General features: G+C 44.4%; 1 protein-coding gene across 3 annotated transcripts in view; it reads left to right on the forward strand.

Annotated features, from left to right (window-relative positions):
- Positions 1-503: 503 nt before the first annotated feature.
- The window catches only part of LOC126237277 (dual 3',5'-cyclic-AMP and -GMP phosphodiesterase 11-like), a 359136-nt gene continuing 336248 nt past the window's right edge, over positions 504-23391 (forward strand). For all 3 annotated transcript variants that reach the window (XM_049947210.1, XM_049947211.1, XM_049947212.1), the window contains exon 1: positions 504-718. In XM_049947210.1, the coding sequence (XP_049803167.1) occupies positions 583-718 (136 nt within the window). In that variant the 5' untranslated portion in view covers positions 504-582. The remainder of the gene's footprint in view (positions 719-23391) is intronic.

The raw sequence follows: 23391 nt of genomic DNA on the forward strand, positions 1-23391 counted from the left end.
GTTCTTTTTATAAAAACGTCTGACACTCGACAAATAAGTGACAGTCTGATCTTTTCCACAGCGTCGGTGACAATACCTGTAACGGGTGAAGCCTGCTTTCGAGACAGTGATCGTCGAAACGTGGAGTGTGAAAGATCTCGCCAGCACCGACGTTACTGGATTCTGCACGCTTCACTAGCCACTACCGAAGCCACCGACGATCATCGGTTCACTGCGGTGCTCCTCCGCTGGACGCTCGTCCGACCTCTGTGCTTCTGGTACCAGTCCTGTGCGAGGGGACGGTCCCGTTGTGGGGTGGAGTGCAGTGGCTGACCACTGGAGGGCGCTGCGGTGGAGTGGGAGGGTCAGCGACTGAGCGTGGTGGTCACGGCGCTGGTCGAGTGCCTCGCGGGCTGCCGCAGGGGCGCTGAGCGCGGGGGCGGCGGGGGCGGCGGCGGCGGCGGGGGCGGCGGCGGCGGCGGCGGTGGTGCGCTCCCGGGCGGCACGGTGGCGGGCGACGGGGCGCGGGTGGCGGCGTCCCCAACGTTGCAGCAGCGTCGCCACCAGCACCAGCACCAACATGCGGCTGCCCGCTCGTCGCGCATGCGCACTCGCCGCACGGGGCTGGTCAGCGTAGTGGCCGCGGCGGCAGCGGCGGCCGCCTCGCTCTCCACCAGGCACATGGGGCAGAAGCACAGCATGTGCCCCATCAACGGATGCAACAGACATTCCTACAAAAGTATGTATCTCACTCTCCTACCTCCTGCAACTATACATACTTTGCTTTGCAGCAGATAATGACGCAGCGTTGGCCTTCTGTGACATTTCAGTTCCAGACAACCCCACCACCGCGATGTTTGCGCTGTTGTGGTGTCCGGTATCAGGGGAAGATGATTTTTCTGTCTGGCGTAGAGACGATACGCCAGTTTTCTGTTGTTGTGGTCTTCAGTCCTGAGACTGGTTTGATGCAGCTCTCCATGCTACTCTATCCTGTGCAAGCTTCTTCATCTCCCAGTACCTACATCCTTCTGAATCTTTTTAGTGTATTCATCTCTTGGTCTCCCTCTACGATTTTTATCCTCCACGCTGCCCTCCAATACTAAATTGGTGATCCCTTGATGCCTCAGAATATGCCCCACCAACCGATCCCTTCTCCTAATCAAGTTGTGCCAGAAATTTCTCCTCTCTCCAATTCTGTTCAGTACCTCCTCATTAGTTATGTGATCTACCCATCTATCTTCAGCATTCTTCTGTAGCACCGCATCTCGAAAGCTTCTATTCTCTTGTCTAAACTATTTATCGTCCACGTTTCACTTCCATTCATGGCCACATTCCATTAAAATACTTTCACAACAGACTTCCTGACACCTAAATCTATACTCGATGTTAACAAATTTCTGCCGGCCGCGGTGGTCTAGCGGTTCTAGGCGCTCAATCCGGAACCGCGGGACTGCTACTGTCGCAGGTTCGAATCCTGCCTCGGGCATGGATGTGTGTGATGTCCTTAGGTTAGTTAGGTTTAAGTAGTTCTAAGTTCTAGGGGACTGATGACCTTAGATGGCAAGTCCCATAGTGCTCAGAGCCATTTCAACCATTTAACAAATTTCTCTTCTACAGAAATGATTTCCTTGCCATTGCCAGTCTACATTTTATATCCTCTCTATTTCGGCCATCATCAGTTATTTTGCTCCCCAAATAGAAAAACTCATCTACTACTTTAAGTGTCTCATTTCCTAATCTAATTCCCTCAGCATCACCCGACTTAATTCGACTACATTCCATTATCCTCGTTTAGCTTCTGTTGATATTCATCTTATATCCTCCTTTCAAGCCACTGACCATTCCGTTCAGCTGCTCTTCCAGGTCCTTTGCTGTCTCTGACAGAATTACGATGTCATCGGTGAACCTCAAAGTTTTTATTTCTTCTCCATAGATTTTAATTCCTACTCTCAATTTTTCTTTTGTTTCCTTTACTGCTTGCTCAATATACAGATTGAATAACATCGGGGAGAGGCTACAACCCTGTCTCACTCCCTTCCCAACCACTGCTTACCTTTCATGCCCCTCAATTCTTATAACTACCATCTGGTTTCTGTACAAATTGTAAATAGCCTTTCGCTCCCTGTATTTTACCCCTGCCACCTTCAGAATTTGAAAGAGAGTATTCCAGTCAACATTGTCAAAAGCTTTCTCTAAGTCTACAAATGCTAGAAACGTTGGTTTGCCTTTTCTTAATCTAGCTTCTAAGATAAGTCGTAGGGTCAGTATTGCCTCACGTGTTCCATTTCTAGGGAATCCAAAATGATCTTCCCCGAGGTCGGCTTCTACCAGTTTTTCCATTCGTCTGTAAAGAATTCGTGTTAGTATTTTGCAGCCGTGGCTTATTAAACTAAAAGTTCGGTAATGTTCACATCTGTCAACACCTGCTTTCTTTGGGATTGGAATTATTTTGTTCTTCTTGAAGTCTAAGAGTATTTCGCCTGTCTCATACATCTTGCTCACTAGATGGTAGAGTTTTGTCATGACTGGCTCTCCCAAGGCTGTCAGTAGTTCTAATGGAATGTTGTCTACTTCTGGGGCCTTGCTTCGACTTAGGTCTTTCAGTGCTCTATCAAACTCTTCACGCAGTATCATATTTCCTATTTCATCTTCATCTACATCCTCTTCCATTTCCATAATATTGTCCTCAAGTACATCGCACTTGTATAGACCCTCTATATACTCCTTCCACCTTTCTGGTTTCCCTTCTTTGCTTAGAACTGGGTTTCCATCTGAGCTCTTGATATTCATACAAGTGGTTCTCTTTTCTCCAAAGGTCTCTTTAATTTTCCTGTAGGCAGTATCTATCTTTCCCCAAATGATATGCGCCTCTACATCCTTACATTTGTCCTCTAGCCATCCCTGCTTAGCCATTTTGCATTTCCTGTCGATGTCATTTTTGAGACGTTGGTATTCCTTTTTGCCTACATCATTTACTGCATTTTTATATTTTCTCCTTTCATCAATTAAATTCAATATCTCTTCTGTTACCCAAGGATTTCTACTAGCCCTTGTCTGTTTACCTACTTGATCCTCTGCTACCTTCACTATTTCATCTCCCAAAGCTACCCATTCTGCTTCTACTTTCGTAACCCTCCAAAATGAGTTTCGCTCAAAGTCGTCTACGCTGATTTCAAGAACGAGACCTTTTCCTGTGGCAGTCAATTTTTTTCCTCATTTCCCCCAAAACGTCAGAACATCCGTCGCTACTAGCACAGGTAACTGTAGGTGAAGAACCAAAGAAACTGGTACACCTGTCTAATATCGTGTAGGATCCCTGCGAGCAGAAGTGCTGGGGGGAATTGACACCATGAATCCTGCAGGGTTGGGCATAAATCCGTAAGAGTACGAGGAGGAGGAGATCTCTTCTGAACAGCACGTTGCAAGGCATCCCAGGTATGCTCAGTAAAGTTCATGTCTGGGGAATTTGGTGGCCAGCGGAAGTGTTTAAACTCAGAAGAGTATTCCTGCAGCCACTCTATGGGGCGTCGCATTGTCCTGCTGGAATTGCCCACGTCTGTCGGAATGCACAAAGGACATGGATGGATGCAGGTGATCGCAAAGCATGCTTACGTACATTTTACCTGTCAGAGTCGTATCTAGACGTATCAGGGGTCCCATGTCACTCTAACTGCACACGCACCGCACCATTACAGAGCCTCCACCAGCTTGAACGATCCCCTGCTGACATTCAGGGTCTACGGATTCATGAGGTGGGTTCTATATCCCTACACGTCCATCCGGTCGATGCAATTTGAAACGCGATTCATCCGATCGGGAAACATGTTTCAACAGTCCATTGTCTGTGTTGACGGCCCAGGCGAGGCGTAAAGTTTTATGTCGTGCAGTCATCAAGTACACACGAGTGGGCCTTCGCCTCCGAAAGCCCATATCGATGCTGTTCCGTTGAATGGTTCGCACGCTGACACTTGTTGATGGCCCAGCATTGAAATCTGGAGCAATTTGCGGAAGGGTTGCACTTCTGTCACCTTGAACGATTTTGTTCAATCGTTGTTGATCCCGTTCTTGCAGAATATTTTTCGCCGCAGCTATTTGTTATTTTACCGGATTCCTCATATTCACGGTACACTTGTGAAATGGTCGTACGGGAAAATCCCCACTTCATCGCTACCTCAGAGATGCTGTGTCCCATCGCTTGTGCGCCGACTATAACACCATGTTCCAACTCAGTTAAATCTTGATAACCTGCCATTATAGCAGCAGTAACCGATCTAACAACTGCACCAGATACTTGTTGTCTTATGTAGGTGTTGCCGACCGCAGCGCAGTATTCTGCCTGTTTACATATCTCTGTATTTGAGTATGCATGCCTATACGCGTTTATCTGGCGCACAATTTGTATATATTGAACGAGGGGCCACAGCCAGTACAAATGTGCATGTATGAAGCAATACTCAAACAGTGAGCAGTCCTTTGTGAAGCACACTCACAGACTGAGACGTGTCCCTTGACTTTAAGAGTGCTGTGCGGGGTGAGGCTGAGGTCGTGAGACTTGCCTGATGTGCTTTCAGTGTTGTCCCCCTTGGCCAAAATGTTCCAGTTTCATAGCCACAGAAAACTACCTTTCACCACGTCCCATCTGCTGCACCCCCAGACAGGGTGCATTGCCTATGAGAACCTGGTGGAAATACACAAAAGGCTGGAAATGGTTTTTAATAGGTTGTGTAAGCAGCACAGACAGCAGTGTGTGCTCTACAACGTGCTCCCACGCTAGCCACAGAGTTGGTAATGATTTATTGTGGTAGGGCGCTCCATTCCTCTACCATTGCCGTTGACAACTGCTGGATGGTTATTACTGCACGTGGCCACCGTGAAATACATCTCCCCACCGCATACCACACGCCATCAACGGGCTTTAAATCGGAGGAACTTGCAAGCCAGTCTATTCGTTGAATATCCTCTCGTTTCAAGATCTCCTCCAACTGCTCTGTTCGATACAGTCACGTACTGTCATCCTTTAAAATCAACTCTGGTCCGAATGCACCCCTGAAACGACTTACATGGGGAAGGAGTGCAATGTCACAATAACGTTGACCGATGAGTATGCTGTTCGAAGATTTGGATATAAGTACGCCCATGCAACTTTATGCCTCCTCATACCGTAACACCTGCACCACCAAAACGTACATGTTCGACAGTGCTGGACTTACCTTCAAATGGCGAGAGATGTAAACATGCTATGTAAATCCTATCAAGCACGCGTGGAATGCGTTGGGAAGGTGTACTGCAGCAACACTCAATGCACCTTCCAGCTGCTGTGAACCGCGCTGGTTGAGATACGAAACGCCCTACCACAAGAACTCCAACCAACCTTGTGCTCAGCATGGGAGCACGTTGCAGAGAATTGCCGTCTGTGGTGATAGTGATCTCACAGCCTTCTAAAGATCGTGTCCCATTTTTTTATATGTCCTCATGAATAGCGATGACTTCAGTATAATTATTGTCTTTGAATAAAAGTGTCGCTTCTGTTCTTATTACATATGCCTTTCAGTTATCCTCTGTACTAAGCGGTAGCAGTTCTTTCTATGTATCATCAAAGTTTCATCGATTTCTTTACTTGGCAGTGACACACCACTCGAAATTAATTTCGTCCTTAAGTTTTCCACGTCAGTGTACGAGTTGTAAACTTTCTGCTAACCTCTGTTAATGCTTTGTAACGCGCGTCAAGGGTTACCATGAAAAGATTTGTATCAGCACAAGCAAGGTAACTGTACTCCTATTTGAGAAACCAGACCTTAGACCAGCGATTTGGTTGAAATGTGGTACAGTTATTTATGGCTGCGAAGAAAAAAGACACAGAGGCTCCTTCCACATACAGTTCTGGATTACTGCGTAAGTGCCAGACTACAAATACAAAGATCAGGGTTTGATTCTCAATCAGTTCTGACTCGTGAAGAATGCCTAATTGCACTGTGGTTCTCAGCCCACCACTGTGTAATAGGCTAGCTGGAATTTCAGTTTTTTCAAGTGTGACATTGAGAATGGAAAAAAGAGTAAAATAAGTTTCTTATTATTATATAATCGTGAGTACCGAGGGTAAGGAGTACAGCCTATGAAAATAGTCCAGGCCACGCGCAAGTTAAATTCAGAACCCCAGCGTACCGAATGGGTTAAGGTGGTTCACAAAATTTTAATATCTGCGGTTGCGAATAAAGACTTCCGCATTCAGAGACAGGGACTGGCTAGACTCGAGACGTACATCGTTAACAATCTCCCGTTAACCTGAGACCTTTTGGAACCCGAAGCCTGATCCTTTCATAGTGCAGTTCGACACACACACACACACACACACACACACACACACACACACACACACATACGCGCGTGCGCACGCGTGGGCCTGTCACCTCACGCAACAGATCTGACATACGTACAGCTTCCCGAGTGAATTGCAGTGCAGATAGATAATGCGTTCCGCGTAAATAGCAAGTTGGCTAATTCACAGTTAGCCTGCCACTAGGTGATTCACGTTGTCTGCTTTGTTGCGTGTGCGTCAGCTGTGATGAGGTTCTTCGTACTCGGGCTTCTCAGCAGTGTTCCAGAGGTGCCACATGAAAGTTCCAACTTTTTGTTGGCTGACTTACCAAAGAAACCCATAATTGACAGATTTTTAATGGTAGCAAATTGTTTGACTTGGAAAGCAACCTACATCGTATAACGCTACGTTTCGTTTGCTACTGGACGGTTTGCGACAGTTGTAAACTTCATCAGTGAGCCAGTTGCACTGTGGTTATCGAGAAAACAAACATACATAATACGGTAAATAATTTACACTAGCACATTATTGTACTCACCACAGTAGGTGAGATCTTTAGAAGAAATAGGGGCCGTGAGTTCCGATCGACATGATTTTATTTGCCCACTTTGTTGCCGGCCGTTGTGGCCAAGCGGTTCTAGGCGCTTCAGTCCGGAACCGCGCGACTGCTACGGTCGCAGGTTCGAATCCTGCCTCAGGCATGGTTTAATAAGTTCTAAGTTTTAGGGGACTGATGACCTCAGATGTTAAGTCCCATAGTGCTCAGAGCCATTTGAACCAACCCATTTTGTTTTCCAATTTCGTTAATAATTCTCTGCAGAACCGTTGATCACAGTGTTTATTACATCGGAGATTGTTATGCTGAAATAATAAGAGCAACGCCCTCAGAATTTAAGCATACAGAAGTAAGGCAGAAACGTTGCTTCAATTTTTCAGTTACACAATCATTATTTCACAGTATATTTAAAAAATTTCATCATCTCCAGAACAGTGTCTATTCGATGTAGCACACTAAAGTCCGTTTCAAGTTAATTGATAGCTGCCATCTGTCATTTGGTGCTGCAGTGTTGCCACATCGGCTACTCCTCGGTTAAAGGCGACAGGAAGACACGGCCGATCACTTCACAAGAGCTGAAATGGTTTTCATGTAATGCGGAGCGATGTTCGAAGTTGCTGCCGTCAGGTACGGAGGGAACGCGAAATGCTGTATTGAAATGGCTCTGAGCACTATGGGACTTAACATCTGAGGTCATCAGTCCCCTAGAACTTTGAACTACTTAAACCTAACTAACCTAAGGACATCACCCACATCCATGCCCGAGGCAGGATTCGAACCTGCGACCGTAGCGATTGCGCGGTTCCAGACTGAAGCGCCTAGAACCGCTTGGCCACACTGGCCGGCAAATGATCTGTTCACAGCTGATTTCAAATGGCCAATGACTGACCTGCGCCAGACAACGCATTTCGTAGCCCTGAATATACAATTGTTTCCTATCCTACCACAACCTGTTAATGCGTGATGTACCCGGGAAAACAGCGGTCAGCAACCAGCGGCAGAACTATTAATCACGCTCGCTTTGATCACGGCGATTAAAGCTGACCTGTACGAGCAAACTGAAAACACAAAAAATCATCAGTTGGGACTCATTTACAGTTTATAAGCGACACGGGCAGATTCCAAAAAAAAAAAAAAAAAAAAAAAAATCTATATGTTGACGAAAATAGCGCGACAAAGGATTCAAAATAAACAATTACATTGAAACCAATTAACTGAAAATGTTGTTTTGATACAGATTTAAAAATAAAAAATACTGTCACCCGACAAGTTGCGAACAAACGACTTTCTGCATCTCGTATCGTAACTCTAGCACTGCAGCTGCGGAATATTTCCATATCGTTCTCTTATGTTTATTTATCTGAAGAACCAGTTGGAAAGATCGTTTACTGCCTTCAGAAAATGCAGTTTCGCGCCTTATCGTGTGTAGTTTACCTCCTGTAACCCGATCTCAGTGATGATGATAACTGAGTGCGTGATGCCGAATCGCGTCTTGCGCGAAAGAAGCCAGTAGTCTTTGGCTACTGGTGTGAACGAAATGTGCGTTATTTCGTTGACGTCGTTTTGTGTGTGTTGTTTTGGTGTGCATATCATGTGTGATGAAATGTGATATAGAAGGGCCGGACCCATGATTCGGGATCCAAACATAACAAGGAAATAAAAAAGCCAGACAAGGAATTGGAAGTGAACTGACCGTTTGTTGTGGCAGTTTCGCAACGGCGAACAGTTCGGGCGTGATGATGAGCGCTCTGATTGGAGGATGAAACCTCCAACACGTGTAGTGTCAACTATCGAGTAATTTTAATCAGACTATAGTCAGACATTGGACCCGCTGCAGAAAACAATTTTTAAAGTTACGCCGATTTTTGGTTCGCATCTTCTTTGCCATAAAAACTTTTCTTTTTAGGCCCCTTGCCATTCGAGGGGTCAGAAATAGTCACAGTAGTAGGGAGCGCGCAGAAATTTTGTACGAGGGGACTCCAAAAAGTAAGTTATACAATATGATGCCAGGTGAAGTAACTGTCACTGAATGCTGCACTACACTTCAATGGGTCACACATATATGACACTACTTTCCTACCTAGCCAGCAAGTCACCAAAACCAACGGTCGGAACATTCTCCGTACTGTAGCCGAACTGTCTCTGATACATGTACTCCCTTCTGACAATGTGTCGTTCTTGTTGCGTAATAGCCTTAGCGTGCGATGAAATGCGTGTGTTACCCTCTCAAGTCTGTATGTATTTTGTACATCCGCTGCCGTGCTTGTTTTACAGCATCGCTGGTCATCTACCGCAACCTGTTCTCCATGCCTCTATCCTCTGTCACCTGTCCTGCATGACCTCTTCAATCCCTGCATTTCAGTTCTTCCTAGGTCCCTCGCCCTCCGTCTTCCTGCAAGTCTCCACGCCCACAGTTTCCGAGGTATTCTGCTACCATGCATACGTCTCACATGTCCATTGCTTCCTTTCTATCCATTGTACCGTTGTTGAACCTATTTTCATCTTTCATTTGAGGTATATCATTTCCAAAGCGTGTAGCCTTTCTTTCATTGTCAGTGTCTAAATTTCCGTCCCATATCACCGTGATCTGCACAGAACCCTTAACTTTCGAGATATTGTCATTCTGTAGTATTGCATGTAATTGCCTCGATATAAGAGCCTTTGCTTTGCTTATTTGGTCCTGTATATCTTCACCATCCCTTCCATACACTGTGAGTGTAATCCCCATAAAATTGTAAGTTTGTATTTTTAATAATCCCCTTCTCAGTTTTTAAGTCAAGCCTTCCTCTCCTACAGACCATTTGGTCAAAAAACCGCCAGACTCTCAAGGCTGTGAGCGAGAGCAATTTCGTGGTGTAGGAGCCAATCGTTCGGTCGCCACGTTACAGGCCAGTTTTCCATGCACTGCTTCACGTAACCGTTTAAAGACTTTCAGGTAGTTATTCTGGTCCACTGTGGTTTCTTGGAGAACGAAGTGATTGTGGTCTCTCCACATGTGGTTGAGGAAATAAAACCCACAGTGTCTTTTCGTTAGTTCTTACATGTTTGGATTTCTTCAGTCGAGGTAGTGAAACAGCCTTCTGGTAGCTCGCCTTTGTTGGTTGGTTGGTTTGGGGGAGGGTACCAAACAGTGAGGTCATCATTTCCATAGGGGATGGGGAAAGAAGTCGTCCGTGCCCTTTCGAAGGAACCATCCCGGCCTTTGCCTGTGGTGAGTTAGGGTAATCACGGAAAACCTAAATCAGGCTGACCGGACGCGGGTTTGAACCGTTGTCCTCCCGAATGCAAGTCCAGTGGGCTAACCACTGCGGCATCTCGACCGGTAGCTCGCTTACGTTTCTGAGCCATACGAAAAGTACGAAGTTCAGCTCCCTACATATAGACAACATAGCAACAGTGAAGATAAAAGTAGACGTGGGAGAAAAGCAGTCTTCCATGATCCATCCGTAAATGCAGCGGGAAGAATGCTGATATGTAACGGTACGATAAAATATACCCACCACTATCCATTTTACATTGATCCACACAGTAGAGATGTACATAGCGTAACACATCATTTCCTAGCCACTCATGTGCGCTACCCCTGTTCGCAACTGTAATCGCCTGGGCCAGTATCTGGCTGTAGGCTAAGGGAGACTGTTTGTCTTCAATCAGCGGTGTTCAGTCGTTCCACCGCACCCAAATCGTACCACAAACGAATCTTATAAGCGTTCTGGAGATGGCCTTTCTGAAGTTTGACTAGATAGTTTATTGTCCGCGTTAAGCGTGCTGCGTAGGTCCGGCTGAAGTTGAGGTGGGGAGCCGTCCCTCCTGTAGGAGCGCAGGTCGCGTGCCTACGTGCGGCTGGCCACGTCAGGCGGACACCTGCTATAGGGGAAGGAGGGTGAGGCAGTAAAGCAGGCCTGCCTGCCTGCCGTTATCTGGCAGTCCACACGTCTGCCTCCTAGCCGATACGTCACCACAGCGCTGGCTCATTCTCAGAGACTACGTGCTACTGCCCGTTGCTTTGTTTCCCTTTTCCGCCTCGTTTATCCTTGACATATTTGCGACCAAGCACTGTTGCTTTGTTGACACCACACGCTTGTATCATGGAATGAAAGTGGTTTTAAACTCTCGTGAAATTTAGTACAGAGTCTATATTATTAGGTGTCTAGTCCAGAACCTGAAACCCGATAGCAGCCCTAGGTTGCTTTTCTAACAGCTTCCAGGGGCAACGAAAATTTTTACATTGAATATCTCGCGTGGTTATTGACCCTTTTTAAAAATTTAACATAGTAAGAGGAATATTACTGTTGGAAACGGGTGTGTTGCTGCTGCTGATGATGATGATGATGAATAGTAGTAGTAGTTCAGGGCGCTAAACGGCTAGGACAGCAGCGCCCGTGTTGGTCTTGGTGCAGTATAACGGACGGCGTGCAAATGCCCGGACGTTATTTATCCAGTATTTGAATATGAAAGCACTTCGCAACTTCAAACAAAGCATAATTACAAACTCTCTCTCACATACATGCTTAACATAAAATATTTAGCTCATCCGTAAAGTAATCGGACGTTTGAAGCTGATTTATACGTGGGAGTTCGATTCTTCAAAGAATCAGTGGTTTACTGTTACAACACTAAAATATTTAGGAAGACTTAACCTAAGTGACGTTCCACAATGAGAAAGAAAGCAGTCATATCTTCTTTTTGTATCGAAAACAAGGAACATACCTATCACTCCCATACCGTCTTGTAGCCTTTCGGCCCTCAGCCCTTTTTTTTTTAAAAGATAGTCCTCAGGCAATTTATAAAAGAAGGGGAATAATATGCTGTACTGGAATCCCGAATAAAACGAACTTACTTTCAGAAAAAAAGTGTTGCATTACTTATTGAGCGCCCCCTGTATTTCACTTCTACAGGCCGCTACATCATCGGGTTTTAATCCCGTAGAAAATGTCTGTGACAATGTGGATCATTGGGTGACTGCTAACAGTCACCGATACTGAAATTTCAGAGCTCCACTTGAACTAATCGTCAGTTAGCAGCATCAACTATATATGGAATGCGTGGAAAATCTTGAGATCTTTATCAGCGCTAGAGGCGGTGTCATAAAGTCTGCTGGGCATGACTAATTTTTTTTTTTTGTGTCCTAGTTCAATCCCTGCACTGATGTCAAGAGCTTTAAGCTCTTGTCGGCGTTGTCTCTTATCTTATATCGTCATGTTTACCCTTTGATCGATGTAAGAAATTTAGTCTCTACTGCCTCAATATGGCTTTCGTCCTTTCTGATAATAAAAATGTGTGGGAATTCTTAAGGGACCAAACTGTGAGGTCATCGGTCCCTAGACTTAAACACTACTTAAACTAACTTATGCTAAGACAAACACACACACCCATACCCGAGAGAGGACTCGAACCTCCGGCTGGAGGGGGCCGCGCGGTCCGTGACATTGCGTCTCAAACAACGCGCGGCTCCTTCTGATAATGAGAGAGTACTGACACACCCATAAGTTTATGAAATTTGATTTTCTATTCAGGTTTTCCCTTTCAGATTGCATTTAACTGTTCCGTACATGGTTTGCAATGTGTTTAGTTGTAACTGTTCATCGTTGGCATAGTTATAACTGATGCTGCTCCCTAGAAAGCTCGCGTGTTATCAATAATTACTGTTGTTCCTTACGGTTAGCTTTGTATAGTACCATTACTTTCGCGTTTTCAATCAGTCTATAGTTGTCCGAACAAATCATACTGACTTCATGAATGGCGATCTGCAAACTTTTCTCTATTGTCGTCTGCCGCACGGGTAAGCCGTGCGGTGTAGGGCGCTTTGCCACGGTTCGCGCGGTTCCCCCCGTCGGAGGTTTGAGTCCTCCCTTGGGCATGGGTGTGTGTTATCCTTAGCGTAAGTTAGTTTAAGTTAGATTAAGTAGTGTGCAAGCCTAGGGACCGATGACCTCAGACGTTTGGTCCCATAGTACTTACTACAAATTTCCAATTTCCTATTGTCGTCTATATTCTGATCATAAAAAAAATACATATGTCTTATGACGTCAGTTTTTAAGTTTCGGCAAAAATGACTCTTATAGGATCGCTTTGTTGTCTGAGTCCGTTCGATTGTCAGGAAGCCTCATTCTCAAAGCCGCGCGGGATTAGCCGAGCGGTCTCAGGCGCTGCAGTCATGGACTGTGCGGCTGGTCCCGGCGGAGGTTCGAGTCCTTCCTTGGCCATGGGTGTGTGTTTTGTCCTTAGTGTAAGTTAGCTTAAGTAGGATTAAGTACTGTGTAAGCCTAGGGACCGATGACCTTAGCAGTTTTGCCCCATCGTATTTACCACAAATTTCCAGTTTCCTGTTGTCATCTACACCTAGATCATCAAAAAATACACATGTCTGATGTCGTCAGTTTTTCAGTTTCCGTACCTGGGTCGGCAAAAATGAGACTCTTATAGGATCGCTTTGTTGTCTGACTCCGTCCGATTGTCAGGAAGCCTCATTCTCAAGATTGGGTAGACGTATCAAGTTGAAATTTATGTCACATATTAAGCTCGACGTTCGCTTGGCGGTGTTAACAATTTAAACTTCTGCGTCAGTCCAATCAAAAGATACCGCCATTTATGTCACACGTATTTATACTGGCAAACTCGGTCATTAATACCTATAGGGTACTTCGCGTTGACCTACAGCCATGAAATTTGGCAGGAAGCAAGGTTTGACATTACAGGTAAAGGAAGACAACCCGAAAATTGTTTATTTGTAATTATCCCACATGAGGAAAATATTTGTTGTCATTCTCCAAAGTTTCTGAATTCAAAATGGCTCTGAGCACTATGGGACTTAACTTCTGAGGTCATCAGTCCCCTAGAACTTAGAACTACTTAAACCTAACTAACCTAAGGACACATCCATGCCCGAGGACGAACCTGCGACCGTAGCGGTCGCGCGGTTCCGGGCTGAAGCGCGACGGGAACAGTAACAAGTGTAAATTAGCTAGGCGTAACCGTGTGGAATGATCTGAAGTGAAACGACGACATGAAACTATTTGTAGAGAAATCAGATGCAAGGTTGAGATGCATCAGAAGAACCCTTAGCAGATGTAATTTATCTACGAAAGAAGTGGTCTTCAAACCAATCATCGATCCTTGAGTAGCCGGCCAGGGTGGCCGAGTGGTTCTAGGCGCTACAGTCTGGAACCGTGCGACCGCTACGGTCGCAGGTTTGAATCCTACCTCGGGCATGGAATGTGTGAGTCTTTAGATTAGTTAGGTTTAAGTAGTTCTGAGTTCTAGGGGACTGATGACCTTAGAAGGAAAGTCCCATAGTGCTCAGAGCCATTTGAACCATTTGAATTTTTGATCCTGGAGTATTGTTCACGTGTCTGAGACACTTACCAGACGGAATTAGTAAAGGATAATAGAGAAGATCGAAAGACGAACGGCGCATTTCGTCTCGGGTTTGTTTAGTAAGTGCGATACCGGCACAGATGTGCTCAACAAACTCCAGTGACGGATGCTACAATAAATGGAAATGGAAATTTGTGATAAGTCCTACGGGACCAAACTGCTGAGGTCATCGGTCCCTAAGCTTACACACTACTGAATCTAACTTAAACGAACTTACGCTAAAGACAACACACTCACCCATGCCCGAGGAAGGCCTCCTCGAACCTCCAACGGGAGCAGCCGCGCGAACCGTAACAAGGCACCTGAGACCGCACGGCTACCCCGCGCGGCGTGCTACAAGAGACACTTTGTGTATCACGGAACTGTTTTTCTGTTACAGTTCCGGAAGTGTAAGCTTCAAGAATAGAGATGCAACACACATCTCACGACGTGATAACGACAAGAAAATCGAAGTAATTGCAGCTTGTGGTAGCAACTCTGTCAATCTCCTCCTGGTATCAATATTTCTAGAGCACTACTTTCATAGTGGGCGAAGTCGCACTGAGGAGTCGAAGTTTGCGCCCTGGCACAATTCCCGGGGATCCCTCCGATTAGGACGTGTATCGACTTCGCATAGATATTTAGCAATAGCGAAACATTGCGGGGTTCGCTAGTAGTTCTACGAAGTACGGCTGCCAGATTAATTTTACTCGACGATTCCTGCGAAAGATTAACCGAGAATATTTCGCCAGGTATGCTCGGGCTCAAGGGATATCAGTTCGATCCTATTTGCAGAGTTGGACAACCGTATTGTGACAGTAGTTCAGTTCCAGAGCTGCCTGACGGGAGGAGTGTTGTAACATATTATTATTTAGATTAGTAACCGCAAAAGAAGTGATAAAGGCGATAATCCTGGTTTTAAAGATGCGTTTCCGGACAAATGTCCACATAACATATTTTCTTTCTTTGTGTGTGAGGAATGTTTCCTGAAAGTTTGGCCGTACCTTTTTGTAACATCCTGTATAACTTTTTAGGACCTTATTGCTTTCAATTGCTTGCCCGTAAATAAACTATCCAACAAGCCAAAGGTTTTACAAAAAACGACATTCCGTTCGGGGAAGGTGACTGACTTATTGTAAGTTTTTCTAAGGCCGAAAACGGTTATGATGGTATCACAAAAAATTGATTCAAAAAGAAGCCGAATGTTCGTTTAAACCTTACATTATTTTAGTGGGCATATTCCTATTATAATTACAATTTTATTAATATCTGTTTATGTAGAGACTGTGATATATAGCTTTCCAAAATAAAATTCAGTCGTCAGCTGCACAATTGGAATATTTTGTTCTTGACCAGTTTCAACAGACTGGTGTCATCTTCGAAAATCTACAAAATTTGTGAAAATATAAATCATTATAACATGGCGATACTTGTTTGTAAAGTACAATAAACATATCAGAAAACACTTGGCTTGTAACACGAATAAGCAGACGCCAGTACCTTCGTCAGTGAAGCATAGTTGCCGTGGCACATCACGAAATGTACATAGTGCATACGACAATTATAACCACAGATTGATAATAGAATGAATTAATCCCACTTGTATACAGAGTAAATCCAACGGCCGTGCCACAGTAGTAACACTGGTTCCCGCCAGATCATCGAAGTTAAACCGTGTCGGACTGGGCTAGCACTTGGATGGGTGACCTTCCGGTCTGCCGAGCGCTGTTGGCAAGCGTGGTGCACTCAGCCCTTGTGAGGCAAACTGGGGAGCTGCTTGATTGGGAAGTAGCGACTCCGGTCTCGTAAACTGATAAAATGGCCGGGAGAGCGGTGTGCTGACCACATGCCCCTCCATATCCGCGTCCAGTGACCCTTGTGGGCTGAGAATGACACGGCGGCCGTTCGGTACCGTTGGGCCTTCATGGCCTGTTCGGACGGAGTTTAGTTTTATATACGGAGTAAAGTTAGTGCAGTAGCGGCAAGGAACGTATATAAAAGCATATAAAACGTATAACTGGAGCATATAAAATGACGTTATGCATTAAATAAAAAGGCGAATCAGATGTAAATATAAATTATAGGTTAAAATGACTTAAAAAGGCTGACATATAATTTTATTTATTAAAAGTTGATGGTAATGCCATCAGCTGATGATTTAGCGACAGTTCGTTGTACTTTCTAGTAACAGGAAGACGAGTCTGACAGCCGGCAGCGAGTTTGCAGAAACGCCAGGTTGAGTCCGCTGGTGCTTCGGTAGTGGCGGATGGATAGCGTCCGTATGGAAGAATGCAAGGGGCCACAGCGCATGTTTGTCGGTTGTCTTCGTATGCAGGAAATGTGCCTCTTAATTAAAACCTAACTAGTCATTTTCTATGTAATATGGAAAACAGAAAAGAGTGGTAAGCGATATTTCTCCTTTCACCATTTTGTAGCGGTTGTCAGCGAGAACAAATTTCGTTAAGGTTTGAAATTGTGTGTAAAGGTTGTTGAAAGTTGCCAAGTGCCGTAATTCTCAAACATTGGGTGAACAAATTTTGAGAATTCACGAGTCGCATACTTCTTTTGCACCCCAGTCAGTCATTTGACATTTTGGTGCTTCTTACCCTCACAGCGATTATCGCCTGACAGTAAGGTATTTTTGTACTAAGTCTGGTTTGAATCGGCCAGTGGTTTAGGAGGAGATGTGGAAAACACACACACACACACACACACACGACATCCATTTTATAATATATATGGATGGTACACACTACACACAAGCGTTACAAACTATCCTCTTAGAAGATCCCAAAACATAAGCGTTTCTGCCTAAAATCTGAAGATTCACTGAACGATCAGCTCGCATTGAAAAGTACACAATCGGAATAGTGTATTTTTCAATGCGAGCTGATCGTTAAGCGAATCGCCAGATTTTAGGCAGGAATGAGTATGTTTTGGGCTCTTCTAAGAGATTAATTTGCAACGCTTGTCAATGATACGCAAAATTTCCATATTAAGTAAAGGCGACGGAGCAAGTGTGTGTTTCTCGACTCTCAAGATGTTTTGCGAAATTTTGACCGTCTATGTTAAGCAACTTGAATCTGTGTACAAGTGAGATTAATTCACTCAAGTTATCAATCTGTGGTTATAATTATCGCATTCATTATTAACATTTTATGTTATGTCTGGACTTGTGCTTCATGGATGAAGGTACTGACGCCTGCTTATCCATGTTAAAAGTCACAATTAATTACGGTTTTTGTAATACGCTTCTTGTATTTTACATACATGTATGTTCAAGTTTACATTTTCCTAAATTTTGTATACTTCCGAAGGTGAAAGATTAATCCGTAGAAACCGCTTAACTGCAATAAAATATTCCTATTAGAAGCGACATGGTTCAAATGGCCCTGAGCACTATGGGACTCAACTGCTGTGGTCATCAGTCCCCTAGAACTTAGAACTACTTAAACCTAACGAACCTAAGGACATCACACACATCCATGCCCGAGGCAGGATTCGAACCTGCGACCGTAGCAGTCGCACGGTTCCGGACTGCGCGCCTAGAACCGCGAGACCACCGCGGCCGGCGAAGCGACATGCTTTAGCCTTTCCCTGACTGGGTGAATCGTCCCAACTGACCATTTTGGGACAGGAGTAAGGCAAGGAAAGAAAGGGTGAGAGGATAATTCCAAGTCTCATTTCCCCAAACTACGGGGAAATCGTACAGCGAACCATCTCCTTATTAATATACAACGTTACCATTCCAAGTACGAGCGGAGCTTTTAGTTAAGAAATGACAAAATAATTAATTCCTAAATAGAAACTACAGTCGAGGATTTTTCGTTTTGGTAGATGATCAGGACGAAATACAAAATGTATTCGAAATTCAGCCTATTGATACACGACCTCTGGCAGTAACCAAAGGTCCTGATCGCTGCGCTTCGGCCGTCGTTAAGGTTTCATGGAAAAGCAGTCTTGTCTGCGCCGACGAGTCGCTGGTCCGGAATAACATTCCCCCTGGCAAGCGTCCCGAGTGGAGGTTCCGAGAATCGAATCGTTTGCCATCCATCCCTAGCGCCGGCGCTCTGTAGTAAACAAACTGAGCACTTCCTGCTGTGGACGTGGCCATCCTTGCGTCGTCTGCCGTGTAGCACCGCCAAGTCACTACAGCACGGTTTCACAACACGCTGTCAAAGGTAGACAGCAAGCGAGGTGCCACATTTTACCACTGCAGTCCCTTTCAAGTCACCAAGATCACGCGTAGTTTAAACACTTCTCTGCCTCTGTTTATAAGAACTTATTTTACATAAAAACTCACTTAAGAACTGCAAATAAGTACTTAATAATCTGAGAATGACTCCACTTCATAAACACGAGCTCACTTAAGTTATTTTGTCTACTCACGTTACAGAACTCGACAGTAAATGCTGGGGAGATATAGCGTCTTTCTGTAAACTGAAAAGGGAGCAGTGCTTGTGTTGGGGAAGTCACCTATCCTTGAAGAACTCTGCAATTGCCGTACAGGATGACAGAATCGATCTCCCTTCTAGCAGGGTAGAATAGCGTGCAGAGATTTACATACCCTGTCCATATGCGTCTCTTGCGTTAGTACTATTAGTATCTCAAATCTCTATTCCATGTAGTGTTAACCGCAGTTTTTGGAAAATATACGGGTAACGCTCGCTTCACAATAATTCCCGCAAACGTGACGTCATTTTGACGATCGACTATCGACTTTGTGAAAAGGAAGAATATGAATATAATTGCCAGTTGAAGCTGTCCTCTTACGTTCCTACCGAACAACACACTCGGAAGTCACTATATTTTCGGAAATAAAGACACAAAGATTTGTGAGAAGAAAATATACAAATTTTACTGCAGCTCGTTTTAGCCGCTGCATTTAAAGCTGTGCTCTTACGTTCCTGCCTAACCACACACGCGAATGACGGCATATATTCCGAAATAAAAGAGCCAAATTCTTGTGAGAAGGAAGAAAATGAATTTTGTTGTTGCTCGTTTCACCGGCCGTGTGGCCGAGCGGTTCTAGGCGCTTCAGTCTGGAACCGCGCGACCGCTACGGTCGCAGGTTCGAATCCTGCCTCAGGCATTGATGTGTGTGATGTCCTTAGGTTAGTTAGATTTAAGTAGTTCTAAGTTCTAGGGGACTGATGACCTTAGATGTTAAGTCCCATAGTGCTCAGAGCCATTTGAACCATTTGTTGCTCGTTTCAGTCGCAGCAATTTAAGCGATCCTCTTAGGTTCCTGCCTAATCACACGGAAATCGCTTAATATTTATTTCATCCTTCGTTCTCAGATCAAAATGAATGTAAATAACATCCAATATTGAATAACATACTAGTATTACATTCATGAGAAAGAAACAGAACGTGTTAATAACGCTAACATGAAAAAAAATTGCATGTAAAGGGATGCGAACCAACAACTTTCGACTCCAGAAACCACGACGTTATTCGTTAGCAGTTAAACATCTGATGTTTAACTCCGGTCTTGATTGTCATATTCTATCTTGAAGGCTTGTATCGTTGATGCGTTATTAAGTGACATTCAATGATAATGGTAATGTGTTTGTGATAAATATTCAGTGCTCGATTACACTGAAATGGCATACTGCAAATTATATAATAAGTGTGTTTCATTCTTAATTTGTAAATTATTGGCGATAATAACTCACTCTTAAGAGAGGACTCTTATATGAAGGCATTAGCTGTCGATTCATCATTACGTAACATTTTCATCACAGCAATAATTATAATGAATCATTGCTAGAATGACGTACTTTTGTAAATCTCCGGTATGCCCGCAGGAAATCTTGTGAGAGGCCCGTATCGAATGCTCAGGAAAGTCGATAGCCCATCATGTGGTTGTCGATATTGTGTGTGACGTCAAAATGACGTCACGTTTGCGGAATTGTTGTGAAACGAGCAAAATACTATTTTCAATGATCTGCGATTTTTTATCCCGTGAAACTACTAAACTATTACTCCCAGCCGGCCGTGGTGGCCAAGCGGTTAAAGGCGCTACAGTCTGGAACCGCGCTACCGCTACGGTCGCAGGTTCGAATCCTGCCTCGGGCATGGATGTGTGTGATGTCCTTAGGTTAGTTAGGTTCAAGTAGTTCTAAGTTCTAGGGGACTGATGACCTTAGAAGTTAAGTCCCATAGTGCTCAGAGCCATTTGAACCATTTTTATTACTCCCAAAGAAAATAGATCAAGACTATTGTTTTAGGAAATGTAATGCAGTCGGGACAGATTTTCATCAGAAGCCGCGGTTTTCGAGATAACAAAAACGTAGAAGGTAACAACCTTTAAATACCCCACACGCACACCCCCCTGATCAGGATTTTTATTACGTTATTCATGGCGGTCCCCCTCTATCACACTACAACAATATGAACTACACGAAATTATTCCACCAGTTCGACCTTGTTTGGCCTTCGTTGACTCGGCTACGATCCTAGCATTCTAGCCGGGAGATCAGTGATATTGAAAGTGAGAAGGCCAAAAACGTAATTCATTGTCGCCGTTCGAAATACAGTACGAAGTGTTCTGACGTGAAGAGGCTTCAAATGGTTCAAATGGCTCTGAGCACTATGGGACTCAACTGCTGTGGTCATAAGTCCCCTAGAACTACTTAAACCTAACTAACCTAAGGTTCAAATGGTTCAAATGGCTCTGAGCACTATGGGACTCAACTGCTGTGGTCATAAGTCCCCTAGAACTACTTAAACCTAACTAACCTAAGGACATCACACAACTCCATGCCCGAGGCAGGATTCTAACCTGCGACCGTAGCGGTCACGCGGTTCCAGACTGTAGCGCCTATAACCGCACGGCCACTCAGGCCGGCCGCGAAGAGGCGTCCAGTAGGAATTACGCTCCATTTTTTTCCATTTCTCAGTTGCAAAGAAGCGGTCGCTTTATTTGGCAGTTACCTGCCGATCACTCCACTTACTGTTCATATTTCTACCTCTACCCTATACAGTCTGCCACACTACTGTTAGCGCAGCAGGTACAGCAAGACTTCTGAAAAGTCGGTCACATGTAGTTGTGCGTAATGTCTCGGATTCTTACGCATTTACTGTTTCTTCATTCCATTCTCCTTCCCGCGGAATATAAACCGTGCCCTGTCGTGTGGAGTCGCGTATACCCATGCGGGCCTCTCAGCTTACAAGTGTGTTCACAAATTAGGATTACGCAGTGCGTTTATATTGCAGCCCAAGTACTATAGGCGCGCCAATAGCTTGTAGATGTATTAGCTGGCGCCGACGCAGCCTAAACCAACATTCTCTCACGTAACACACTATCAATGAGACTGCTGATGTTTGCCGCTGAACTTCGCTACGCGTGTTGCGCATGCGCGAAGGACATTCTTCTTACCCGTGCCCGTGGCCGCTGCGACAGCAGTCATTTTTGGCGCGGACATAGCGGAGCTAATCGCCCATCGCCTTGTTGGCGCATTTAGCCTACAGCTGAGCTATTCTCCCTTCCGTTTGTTCGGACCCGCACTGACTAGGATTCTGCTGAGCGGCAGCATGAGCTTGCCCTGAAAGCCGAACATCAAAGCGTAAATTCCATGTATATGTGCTACGTAATAACGACAATATGTCAGCAAACAAATTTCGAATTCCGTTACGTACGCCTTGTAAAATAAGTGAATTACGATTTCACCGTATAACCAAATCTGCATCCTTACCCTTCAAACCACCTAAGTGCATGGCAGTGGGAAATTCCCAATACCTGTTACTAGGGCTTCTTATTGTTGTGCCATAAGAAAATACACTCGCTGGCACAACAGTGGGTTCTTTGGTTTGGTCTGGGAGGAGACTGAGCGGAATTGTAACATGTAAAATATTAATTCACTTTATTACAATATAGATACGAAGATTGACTTAACTTCGTACAAACCATTTCTACAGGAATGTCCTGACCAAGGATCCTAACACATTTCCGTGGCGCACACCTTCAGTTGTTTCTACAACTGTCGATGAATCTGAATCGAAGATAACATGCTGCGTCCTCACGACCAAGAAATCCTCGATCCAGTCCCAAATTTCGCAGTATAACCTATACGATCGTAAATTAGTGTATGTTTGGTACTGAGACAATTCTTTTCTGTCAGACTGGTTTGATCGACGAATTCAGGATCTCATTTGAGAAACCTCTGAGTTAGATTTCACGTGATCTATGTTATCGGAACCCCTGCTGGTTGACTGAAACCGCTGAAGGCAATACTTACTGTCGTTAGCGGCAAGTTAAGCCATGTTCTGTGTTTCTTACCACGTATCTAGTACACTCGATACTGAAGCTCCAATAAGCTCAGATGTTACTTCTGCTCCGTAATCTGTTATTTGACTGGTATGGTTAAGATTGTAGGTTCAAATACCGTCGGTTCTACCCATTTTTTTACATCTTTATCGAAGCGACTGCGATCATTATTTTTTTCATTTAATTGGTTTGAACATAACTCTTTCATTCCTAAATCTTTGACGTGTCACTGTCATCATCGCAATAACTTTCAATTAGCTCTCTCTTTATTTCATTTTATTGTTTTTTTCATTTGGAATATTTCTCCATATGATTTTAAACATTCTTAATTATAATTAGTTATATTTAAACATTTGAACATATCGATCGGTCCAATAAAAACAAAAAAAGAAATAATCTATTTATACTCGCCCTGCAGTGGTGTCAAATATCTGTCTTGTTACAAGATTACTTTTTTTTTTTTTACTGTAAGCGTCATAGCCGCGCGGGATTAGTCGAGCAGTCTACGGCGCTGCAGTCATGGACTGTGCGGCTGGTCCCGGCGGAGGTTTGAGTCCTCCCTCGGGCATGGGTGTGTGTGTTTGTCCTTAGGATGATTTAGGTTAAGTAGTGTGTAAGCTTAGCGACTGATAACTTTAGCAGTTAAGTCCCATAGGATTTCACACTTTTTTTTTTGTAAGCGTCATACAGAAATTTAAGACATACACTCTTCTTGCACCATGGAGAAAATAACGCAGATAAAGATGTGAACTAAAAAAATGAAATGAAACGATCGTATGGCACTGGTCGTATGGCACTTCCCACATGAGGAAGTTCGACTTCCGAGTACCAAGTCTTTTCAGTTGACACTGTTTGGGGCGACTTGCGTGTCGGAGATTAGGTACTGAGGATGAGAACGACACGCAGTCCCCG

This window comes from Schistocerca nitens, chromosome 2 (assembly GCF_023898315.1).
Source record: "Schistocerca nitens isolate TAMUIC-IGC-003100 chromosome 2, iqSchNite1.1, whole genome shotgun sequence".
Taxonomy (NCBI): Eukaryota; Metazoa; Arthropoda; class Insecta; order Orthoptera; family Acrididae; genus Schistocerca; species Schistocerca nitens.